The 12,127-nt window shown below is 37.1% G+C and overlaps 1 protein-coding gene across 1 annotated transcript in view; it reads left to right on the top strand.

Moving 5' to 3' along the window:
- Positions 1-325: 325 nt before the first annotated feature.
- Positions 326-12,127, top strand: part of LOC306869654 (ras-specific guanine nucleotide-releasing factor 2) — a gene marked incomplete at its 3' end in the record, with an annotated part of 79,444 nt that continues 67,642 nt past the window's right edge. Inside the window, exon 1 of the mRNA XM_079416504.1 lies at positions 326-961. Within this exon, the coding sequence (XP_079272630.1) occupies positions 686-961 (276 nt within the window). The 5' untranslated portion in view covers positions 326-685. The remainder of the gene's footprint in view (positions 962-12,127) is intronic.

The raw sequence follows: 12,127 nt of genomic DNA, 5'->3' as shown, positions 1-12,127 counted from the left end.
CTAATGCTGCTTGTAGTTATCTATACCTCGATTTCTAAATGATGAATATCAAGGACACTGAAATGTACATGAACATGTTATATGTACTCAGTGTGAATCGTGGCTTTTCCTTTCAATCAACTTAACCTAACAGTAAAGCACCTATTTGGACCCTGACAGTTGCTTGCTGTGTATGCACGCTTCGCCCCGCCCGCTCATTTAAATCTATACACAGCCCCGCCTCTTTATCTGCATCCCCCGCCTCCTAATTAAGATCTGCGAGTCTTTCTGCCGCGCTTTCGATCCGCCCACTCATTAAAAGCTGCGCTCAGCCACCAGGGAAAGTGGATCTCAACGCTGGAGAGAGAGCGCCAGAGAGGCGCTGTCTCTTTAAGAGGATGCCAAAGCCGATTACATCAGATCTCAACAGTGATTCTCTCTCACCGTCTGTCCACTACTATTGCTTATTTTGCTGTACTGCATGAGCTAAACGCGTTGACATACAGTGTTGTTCGTCGGGGTTAAAACTTTTCTTCAGGCCAGAATGGATTGGGCTCTGAAATCGTTTGGATGAGTCGCTTGTGAGCAGTGCGCTTCAGCTCGGCAACTTCCCCGTGCGCATTTCTCCAAGCATCCTAGGTGGAAAGTTAAAATCACATGGGATATGGTGACAAACAAGTGAATACACATTAAACCAAGACGGAAAATGCAGAAGAGTGTTCGGTACAATGAGGGACACGCTCTGTATCTCTCCGTTATTGCGCGTAAAGAGGGCACCAAGCGAGGTTATCTCAGCAAGAAGACCACAGAAAACAGTAAATGGCATGAAAAGTTTTTTGCACTTTATCAGAATGTTTTATTTTACTTCGACACCGACCAGAGTGCTCGACCATCAGGGATTTATCTTCTGGAAGGATGCACATGTGAACGAGTCCCTGCGCTCAAGGTGTCCACTGCTGGCAAAGACGCACTTGACAAGCTGGTGAGTTCAACGTTTCTTCAACATAACAGTTTAATAAAGGCATGAATTATTGGGGCTTTAGGGAGGCTGAGCATTAATAAGGCTTGACCTTCTCCAAAGGAGGTAAAAGCAAAGGATAAGGTGTCTTAAAAACATGTATTCTTTTTATATGCCTGCCTTTTAAACGTTTCCTTAACTAAAAAAGTTCAATTACAAGTTGTCGGAACGCTCTAAACAGGCTTGTGAATGGAAGTGATGAGGTAACCAGAGCATCAATATGCTGCTTTAGCACTTAACATTAGTGTCGGGTTGTAAGTCGACAAATGCGTAAGTGTGGTCATTATCACATTACTATAGATATTGATATCACATAGTCCAGTGTTCTGTTTAAAACGTCTTTCAAAGGTTGTCAGTTAGCTATGTCCAAAATACGTTTTGGTTGCGCGTGAGGAACCTCCAGAGATTGTGCTGTTAAAAAGACTGACTTAAATACCTTTAAAAAAATCGCAGACCCCCGGAAGTCCTTGAATAACTGGCACATTAAATATAACCAAAATGGTCAAAATACCGGAGATATTTGTATTTTGAGTGCTGTTATAGTATGCGTAAAAGAGATCTGATGGAATTATCGCTGACATCTGGAAATCCAGCCTTATCTCAAATTTGGAGAATATATCTTCTGCTCATATCGTAAAAAGCTAAACGTCGCCAATGTGTTGGAAAGCGTCTAGCAGATAAAACAATTTCTTTGCTACGTGAAAACCTGTTGCAGTGGACACCCCAAGAATAGCATTCGAGCAGTGCAGAAACGTGACCTTTAATTTATGCATTGATATAAGATCATCACATCCAGAAGACCCCTATAATGTCTATACTGACTCGTGATGTCTTCTTTAGTATGTGAGATAGGTAATAATTGAGTTTCAAATGGGGTTCTGACAAATAAATGTGGATAAAGCCTTTTTATCGTGAGGAAATGTTCACCTTCTGCTAATGTAGTGGTCTGCTGGCAGCATTAAAAATGTGATATTGTTGGTGGCCATTGATGTCAGATATTGATTTCAGTTAGAAACAGTATTAGAGGTTCCCCATTCAACAGGTGCAGTCTGTTACCTCTGTACAGAAAAAAATATGGTTAATATGGGAATTATCTGAGCTCTATAGTTCAAGTTGAGCTTTATTGTCATTCGGCTACATGTGGGGACATACAGTGGAACGAAATGTCGTGCCTCGCAGGACCACGGTGCTACATAAATACAGACATACAACAATGAAGTAAAAAACACTATAAACCTATACACAACTAACCTACTGACAGATTTAACTATAAGTATACTATATATAAGTATTTACCCTATACAAACTAAAAATAGAGGATAAAAAATACAAACTATACGAATGCTTCACAAATACTGTACATGTGCAAAGAGAAACATTTGAGTCAGTAGCTGGTTGGGGAACAGTGCGGGATGATATATAACCACCCATGTTGTGGTTAACACTTTCATCTGCTGATGAATCTCTCACAGGCACACATTTGCAGTCATGTACGTGACCCTGGACCACAAAATAAGTCTTAAGTCGCTGGGGTATATTTGTAGCAATAGCCAAAAATACATTGTATGGGTCAAAATTAAAGATTTTTCTTTTATGCCAAAAATCATTAGGATATTAAGTAAAGATCATGTTCCATGAAGATATTTTGTAAATTTCCTACTGTAAATATATCAAAACTTAATTTTTTACATTTACATTTATTCATTTAGCTGACGCTTTTATCCAAAGCGACTTACAATTGCTATATATGTCAGAGGTCGCACGCCTCTGGAGCAACTAGGGGTTAAGTGTCTTGCTCAGGGACACATTGGTGTCTCACAGTGGATTCGAATCCGGGTCTCTCACACCAAAGGCATGTGTCTTATCCACTGCGCCATCACCACCCACATTTTATCAGTAATATGCATTAAGAACTTCATTTGGACAACTTTAAAGGCGATTTTGTCAGTATTTTGATTTTTTTTGCACCCTCAGATTCCAGATATTTAAAAAGTTGTATCTTGGCCAAATATTGTCCAATCCTAACAAATAATTGACCCTAATGACTGGTTTTGTGGTCCAGGGTCACATATGTGGTATTTTTTTTTTTCTTTTTCAGTCATCATCTTCTTAAAGGTGCCATAGAATGAAAAACTGTCTTTACCCTGGCATATTTAAATAATAACAGTTCTGTACATGGAAATGACATACAGTGAGCCTCAAACACCATAGTTTCCTCCTTCATATGTAAATCTCGTGATTAAAAAAGACCACTGAAAAACAGGCGAATCAGAACATAACACAGACTGTGACGCAACAGTCGGGATCACTACGCCCCCAACATTTGCATAAACCCGCCCTTGTTCTAAGCCGGCCGAACCATCAGAAGCTCTGCAGGTATTGTAAATAAACAAGCACGGACAACAGCGAAAATAACAAAATAAATTTTATGTTCCAGGCCGTGCAGGGGGTGTGAAGTGCAGGGATGGGTTGGTGTCTGTATTCAGAAAGGCACAGAAAGCAAATAACGCGAGCCACTAAAGGGACATGGTTAGCTCCTTGCTAGCGGTAGCCTGTTACAGTACATAAGATTTCACTCTCAGTAAGGAGAGATGAGGATGATGGCGAATGACTTACAGATCCTGAGCACCACTGACAAGCATCTGATCTTGTGAAATGTGTGGTAAGTACTGTTGCTCCATAATGTAAACATAGTTTGTGTGATCGCGTCTCTTGAAAGTGAAACTATAACGCGATCGATGGATCGTTCAAAAGCAGTTTCAATGCCTCGCATATTAATAACGGCTCCCTGATGCCCGCGTTTTATATACAGTATAATTACCCGACGATATAACTGCGAGAGAAAGTATTTAAATATATATTTTCCTCCCTGTGCTTCCTTCTTGCTGATGAGCCGTACTGTGAAACAGCCAATCAGAGCAGAGCTCATTATTATTCATGACCTTGCCAAATAAGCCAATAACAGACCGTTTCATTCTAGGGAGAAATCCTAGGGTTGTAAATGGACATGTAAAATCGTTTCTGGAGATTTTTTGCCCTTACCTAAGCCACATACCTTCTGTGTAGATATCAGAGAACAATTTAAAATACTGTATCAATGCATTCTATGGCACCTTTAAACACAATAGTGTCTCTCTTACTGACATGAAATCATCTCATTCAGACAGACCAATTTTCTAAATAGAAACATGATTGTTCTATGGAGCACCACTACATGAGATAGAAAGTGGACCTTTTGTAAAAGCTGAATCTCTTGAGGACCCCATGAAATCAAAGTGAGAGTTTTGTGCCTTTTGTTCTGTCATAATGCCGCAGCTAGATACCTTTGGTAGCAAAACATGCTTTTTGGCTGTGACATAACTATTGGCTCTATTTAATTTAATTATATACTGTAGCCTATGTGTCCGAAACTGAAAATCCAATTAATTAATTGGTATAATGTTGAACTTTTCATTCATATTTTACTACCTACCATTTTTACATGTTTTACTAGCACTGAATTAGCACTGAAAAGGTGTGGACAGTTATTTTTGCGCCTGACCTTATTGAATATACAATTGTAGGAGTTTCCCTTTCAGACGCAAAATTTATGGGCAGAAAGTATTCAAATGAATCATGCAACGAGATTTACTAATGTTTGCGCTCGTCAAATAACTGGCATTTGCGCCATTATTTAAAGCTGCAGTCCATAACTTTTGCCTCTTTGTCACTATCTCTGTTTGAAAACCTAGAATTGTAGCTTTTTGCGGAATTACCTTCCTTGTGTGGGGTTGTGAGTCGGCACGGCTCCAGCGCGGATGAATCTAAGGCCTATGTGTGTCAGTCAGTCACCGCACCGGTGTGGATAGTTACTGTACTTCGCAATCACAGATTCTAGCCTACGTCTTGGAATATATGACCCAAATCAGAAATTTCACCGTATATTGTCATCTGAACAAGTAAGTAACAACGTTTGTTCTGACCAACTGAAGAAAAAAAGCATTACCATAAATCGCGCTACAAATGGTTATTTAATCTAAAGATTGGATAGCTCATATCACATTAAACCGTGAAAATTCTTATTATTGTTATACTTTATTCTCAAATTATTAATGTTAACAACATCAGCTTTGCGTGACTATGAGTATAGTATGTATTAGCGTGTAGATTTTCATTTCTGTACTGTCTAATGTAATTGTCATGCCATTCATATTTAGAAATTCTTTTAACCCAAAAAGCAAACTATGCTCCCTTCAAACTGGTTTTATTTAAAATACAAATCTTGTGTAATACCAGGCCCCATGCATGTCCACTTATAATGTTATCAAGATTTTTACCTCAAAAACATCATAATTTAGAAGTAATAAGCTACAATTACACACACATGTGTGTTGTGACATTACGGTCATATCCAATATAGCTGGCACAGCATCGTCTTTTAGTTTCAATCTTTCTGAAAATCCTGTGTCGAATTGTGCCTTGTTTGTAAACAAATCTGTTGTAAAATGAACTGAACAAAGGACCAAGTTCTTACTGACGCAGTCTGGATCTACATTAAAAATAAAGTAAATCCACTCTTTCCTAACGTTGGGATCAGAAGGAAGGCAATGCAAAGACTGTTTTTCCACAACTTGGCAATGAACAGTGACTTGTTTTCTTCGGAGCCATCTTTATCGTTGGGTTTCTGCATAGACCTGCATTCACCTCTGTCGTAAACACTACTTGCGCGAATCGGTGGGCGGGGCTAAACAGACAGCGATATAGAAGCAGGTGTTGATGTTCTTGTTGATGTTGATGTTTAGCCACATTATTACATAATAGAGTGACACATTCCACAACCTGTCATTTAGGCAGAATGGCTTCAATATAAGCTGTTTTAGACTAATGAGAAAGTTTTGAGTTTTGAAACTTACCGGATGTTTTTAAAGTACAATGACTTCTTATATGCCAAAAGATCAAGGGAAGTTTGGTTTCTCAGTTCATGACTCCTTTAATGATGCTGTGCATTTGTGCATTTATCAAAATTATGGTATACCATGTCAACTTAAAGCTTTCCAGCCCTACTAAAATATTCAGTTTTATAGCTGAAAAAGATATAATTATCAGCAGTCGTGTAGCTTTTTGAATATTATGCCTGTTCAAACAGAAAAGAGATGGCTTTTAATCTACAGAAGTCAGATAGTTCTCACACAGTGCATGTTTGTACCCTGTATCAACTCTTTCCTCTGTGAGAACACAGTCAGAAATCCTCTCTCAATCATACACCCACAGACTCCCACACGGCTGCATATAAGTATGCACACTCTCTCCCACAGACAACTAAAAAGACACAAAGGAATAAATGTGGGCTAGTCTATAAAGAGTACAGGTGTAGAAGCAGTCGATAGGGATACTAAAACTCCTTTGGGGAGAGGAACCCCAGAGGAATTGAAAATGTAAACCAACCAAAACGAATATGAATAAATGTTTTCAGCACTGTAACTAATGATCAAAGTGCATTTCCCAGTATTTATTTTTTAAATAGAAATGACTATTTTTGATGAGCGAAGCATAAAGATTTTATAGAAATGTGTAGGTGGAGATTTCCAGATGCTTATTTGAAACATAAAGCTAACACTAATGTCAATGAAAACATTCATGTGCCTGACAGATTTTATTTGTGTATTGTTATGAAGTCCAAATCTCTTTTTATCATGACAGATTTCTGAGGATTGGCATTTGCTGAAAATACAGCAAACAGACGCCCTTAAGCTTATAAAGACCGTGGAACAATCAGACAGCATCAAGATTTGATTTGGAGTCTTTTGTTGTTATGAGATCGTTTGAATTAACTGCCTTTATGAAAGATTAATTGCATCAACACAGAAATTATATGGGGTAATAACACACTTCTGGGACTCATGAAGTGCCTTGAAACAGACATAAATTATAAATACTGTATTCCTGCTAATGTTGTGCCCTGGATCAATATCATAATCTTAACATTGCTAAATAAATAATCACCTTAGAGCAGCAACAAACTTGCTGCATTTGTATATATTGTACAAGGGAAGCTGATCTTTGTTTTGTTCAAGCTGGATGTAGTTGATTCAGTGCATATCCTACTGATGTTTTCAGATTCCAATGATTTTGTTTGTGCATATTGTATAAATAATGCAACAAAATGCAGTTAGGTTACAGTGGTAAAGCCTTTACTGTTGTTTACTGTTGCCATGCAGTTTAAATGCTAATAACACCAATTCTTTATTTTTATATTTCATATACACTACCCAAAGACTCATTGATGTTTCTTGGTCTTGTGTGTAGTTCATTCATATCCAGCATATCTGATGAGCTGACAGTTTGATGAATGAGGGGCAAAGAGATGCACTGTCTGTGGGGGCTGAGTGTGTAATTTTCAGAAGACACTCAGGTAATAGCTTCAAGGTACAGAAGGAAGAATGACAAGTAATACTGCAAGTTTCTTGTAAGCAAAGTTGATCATTTTTGCTCTGTTGGTGTTTTTTTTTTTTTTTGCTTGTGTTGTCTTTCTGTCTTCAACCAAAGAAATTAGTCAGTGATTAGTTGTCAACACTTGCATTATTAAAAGGGTTAGCTCACCCAAAATGACAACTGTTACTCACCCGTTACGTTAGTTATTTTACTCACCCTTATTCTTTCTTTTGTGAAACATAAAAGTAGATGTTTAGCTGAATATCTTGATTGCTCTTTTCCATACAATGCAATTCTAATGTAATGATGTGTCTTTATGGCCATCTATGGTTCCATTAGGAACCTTTAACATCCATGCAGTCTTTCCATTGCACAAAAGGCTGGAAAATGTCTTTTTTTAGACTGGAAAATGTTTAATCAGATTATTAAAATGTTCTTCACACTAAGAAAAAAGTGTGAAGAAATGGTTTGGCATCTATAGCATCTTATCCCAAAAAATAAAAATAAATAATTAAACAAACAAATAAAAACCTTATCTTTAAGAGTGTAAGGGCCTTTTTATTTTTTATTGTTTTTTAATTTTTTTGTCCTATTTAACAGTCAGCATTGACATTATACATCTCGTTTTGAGTTACACAGAAGAAAGTTAAGTACAGCATTTTCATTCTAATGTGAACCATCCATTTAATTTTACTGATTGATTATGCATGTAGTCGGCATTTCAGTGTTATGAAATATAAGATTTTGACATTGGTGTCCCATTTGATGTTGTTTTGTTTACAGCATCAAATCAAATGCTTGATTATTTGTAACTGATACAGCCTGAACTCAGTTGCATATAGTTACTTCATCAGTACAGATCAGATGATTTATTACTCATCATCTAGTATCAGCGTTAGTTCTGGCAGGTCACCTTAGTCAAGCTTGCATCAGCTGACTCTCAGCTGATCCACGTCTACCTATAGGGATGCGACACCTATCACGGCACTCATAAATAAGGTCCTTCAGTATTATCACCAGCTTTGCATTGTTAAATAGCTAATTACCCACCTCCATCCCCGACTCCTCCTCTTGTCAGTCAGGATTCAGCCTTCTGATTATCCTTGATTCAGACTAATTTCTAAAATGTTACATTAAATTATTGAACTTTAATTATATCTGCAATACACTTATGTTGGTTCTGTTCCGTTTACCCTGGGGGGATATTGCTGCTCTCCATGCTCTTATCCATGCTAGGCTGCATGGATGGGCAGTTAGTTCTTGCCCAGAACAGAACCATACCACCAATCCAAACTGTGTGCTAATTGTTAGTCATCTTTGACGATAGTGGTCCTGACAGAATTATTGTTTGTGTCTATTGTGTATATTTGATAAATTACATAATTCAATTTCGATTCAGTTTGCAACCTAATGCAAAATATCATCTGATAAGTAGTGAAGTTGTTTGATTAAAGAGAATTAGTCTATTGGACCTCTTGTAGCTGTTCTTATGTAATAACACTTAAAAATTGCTTTTTACCCCACATGAGTTATTGATGTTGTTGTGCTGCTAGTCTTATTAAAGATTATACTGAGAAAGACAGATGCCAATGGGCTTGTATCTCTAACAGCAGTAATATCTCATTCATTAATGATTGGTTTACATAGTGGCTGTGACCAATCTCTGATATAATATTGTTGATATAGTAAGACACACTATATCATAGTGTTAGAAGTGTTTGTAAAGGATTCTGTATTAGAGACTGTATGAATGCATTGGTTACTGTTACTGATTCAGTCCAAGTATACTTGGAGCAACACTCACAAGGACTTGCATGTTATTCTCACAATGTCTGTGGATGTGTTTATCTGAAAGTATAGGCATTAAGGTGTGCTGTGCATAGGATTGATATAATCTGACTGAGAGACTACAACATGTTGGTAATCCTTTCCAGCGGACTTAAAAAAAAAAAGGATGAGCTGGTTTGCTCTCATAAAATGAGCAGGTACAGAGTTATAAAAATATGAAAGAACAGGAAAGGTGCCAGTATGAAGTCTGTTTAAACAGATGCCAGTCTAAATCTCTGAGTGTACTGTATTTGCAGTTATGTGTTTTCTGAATATTGTACACATGCTCAGTTTCAGACCCGAAACGTTCTCTGAGCAAATACGTGGATGCAAACACCTCTAGCTATGCAAGCTCAAGGTTGTGCATCGTCAATGCAGTTCAATTCTGACTGCAGTTTCATATTGCAGTGGAAAATACATGTTGCTATTTCAGCACAAGGGGTGTGATAGCTGAAATAAAATTCTGTAATTTGGCATCAGGCATTAACTGTTATTAATGCCTTTAATACGGATTAAGCACACACCCTAAATGCGTTAAAAATCAATCTTTATTAACAGAGGCCTGACGTGAGTTTGTTTTTCCAATTAGGGAAAATACATACGTTGGGAAATCCCACATAATTCCCAACAGTTCATCGGATGGATGTGTTGCGGAAAAAAGTAGTCTGACCTTTTCACTCCACTGCTCTTCACTCTACGGCCTGTTTTATTGTTTTAATAGTCCTGTTCAGGCCCAGATAGCACACAATTATGTTTTTTACAGCAGGAGCTGATATAATAAGCACAAGATAATGGGCCAGCGAAATACTTTTTAAAATGGAAAATGTTGGAGTGAAAAACAAGCAGGTGTTTCTGATATAGTTTAATTTGCACTCCATGATTTGTAAGAAAGGACGGAGAATGTGGAATATGACATCTGTCTTTTCATTACATTTAGTCCCAGTCTGTTTTGCCAGATTCTTGCTAATAACAGTTTACAAAAACAGTCTTCTTTCTGGGAATAACATACACTCTTAAAAATAAAGGTGCTTCACGATGCCATACAAGAACCTTTTTTGTCTAAATGGTTCCATAAAGGACCTTTAACATCTGAATAACCTTTCTATTTCACAGGTCCTTTTTGGCGAAAGAAGGTTCTTCAGATTATGAAAAGGTAAGAAAGAGATGGTTCTTTAAAGAACCTTTGACTGAATGGTTCTTTGTGGAACCAAAAATGGTTCTTATATGGCATCGCTGTGAAGAACCTTTTAAGCAGCTTTATTTTTAAGAGTATCTCTACTCCAAACCCCAGTGAGCTGCAAAATATACTCCCTTCTAAGGGAGTATTCCCTTCCAAGTATATACAGTGGGGGGGAAAAAATTATTTGATCCCCTGCTGATTTTGTTCGTTTGCCCACTGACAAAGAAATGGTAAGTCTATAATTTTAATGGTAGGTTTATTTGAACAGTGAGGGACAGAATAACAACAAAAAAATCCAGAAAAACGCATTTCAAAAAAGTTGTAAATTGATTCGCATTTTCTTGGCTGATTCCTCACCATTCTCATGATCATTGAAACTCCACGAGGTGGGATCTTGCATGGAGCCCCAGACCGAGGGAGATTGACAGTTATTTTGTGTTCCTTCCATTTGAGAATAATCGCACTAACTGTTGTCACCTTCTCACCAAGCTGTTTGGCGATGGTCTTGTAGCCCATTCCAGCCTTGTGTAGGTCTACAATCTACATCCTTGGACAGCTCTTTGGTCTTGGCCATGGTGGAGAGTTTGGAATCTGATTGATTGATTGATTGCTTCTGTGGACAGGTTGTCTTTTATACAGGTAACAAGGTGAGACTAATCTCAGCTCCTTACCTGTATAAAAGACACCTGGGAGGCAGAAATTGATTGATAGGGGATCAAATACTTATTCAAATACAAATCAACTTTTTTGAAATGCGTTTTTCTGGATTTTTTTGTTGTTATTCTGTCTCTCACTGTTCAAATAAACCTACCATTAAAATTATAGACTGATCATTTCTTTGTCAATTGGCAAACGTACAAAATCAGCAAGGGATCAAATCATTTTTTTCCCCACTGTACCTTATTCACCTTATTTTTTTAACATGACCCATACTAGGAATTCGTGCTCTGCATTTAACCCGTCCAAAGTGCACACACACACCGTGAACACACACCCGGAGCAGTGGGCAGCCATTTATGTAAATTAAATCATATAAATAATTTGTAAATTTATGAAACCGAGATATTTTGACAAAACATTTTTACAAATATATTAATACCATGTAATCATTATTTATGATGTTTACCAAAAATATTCATTTATTTATTTTAACATCCTTTATTCACCTTATTTTTCAACAACAAATGTATTTCCTGTGACTGTGCAAGATTTCTAATTTGTTAGCTGCTTAATGTAAATAGCTAGAAGAAGCAAAGCACAAAGTACAGTAAACTGTAAAATTGTTTACGGTTTGTATTTATTGCTTCAAACCAGTGTTTATGATTATGATCAATTAAAAAATAATACAATAACAAATGCACATTTGCAATATCAAGCAGCATAATGGACTGTTTTGTTAAATAACTGAAAGCATCTTAAACCAGAAACTTCAGTTAAAAATATGGTGGATGTAAAATATCAATTTTATTTGGTACAGCAATGTATTAATAAAAATAGCACCTCCTAGGAAAAATAAAACACTTTTATCTGTTTTTGTGTATATTTGATCTGTTTTTGTAAACATAGCTAGCTAGTGTGTACACCTGTGAACTAGGGGTGTGCGATATGACGGTTTTTGATCGTGGATGATTTAAATGTCTCCACAATCTGCTTTTTGAAGAAATATTGTAGTATAGCACACATTCTATTAGTTACAGTTCTGGTGCTTTTGT

Source organism: Barbus barbus, assembly GCF_936440315.1.
Source record: "Barbus barbus genome assembly, chromosome: 5".
Taxonomy (NCBI): domain Eukaryota; kingdom Metazoa; phylum Chordata; class Actinopteri; order Cypriniformes; family Cyprinidae; genus Barbus; species Barbus barbus.
The sequence above is the reverse complement of the archived record's forward strand: the minus strand, read 5'-3'. Positions and strand labels throughout refer to the sequence as shown.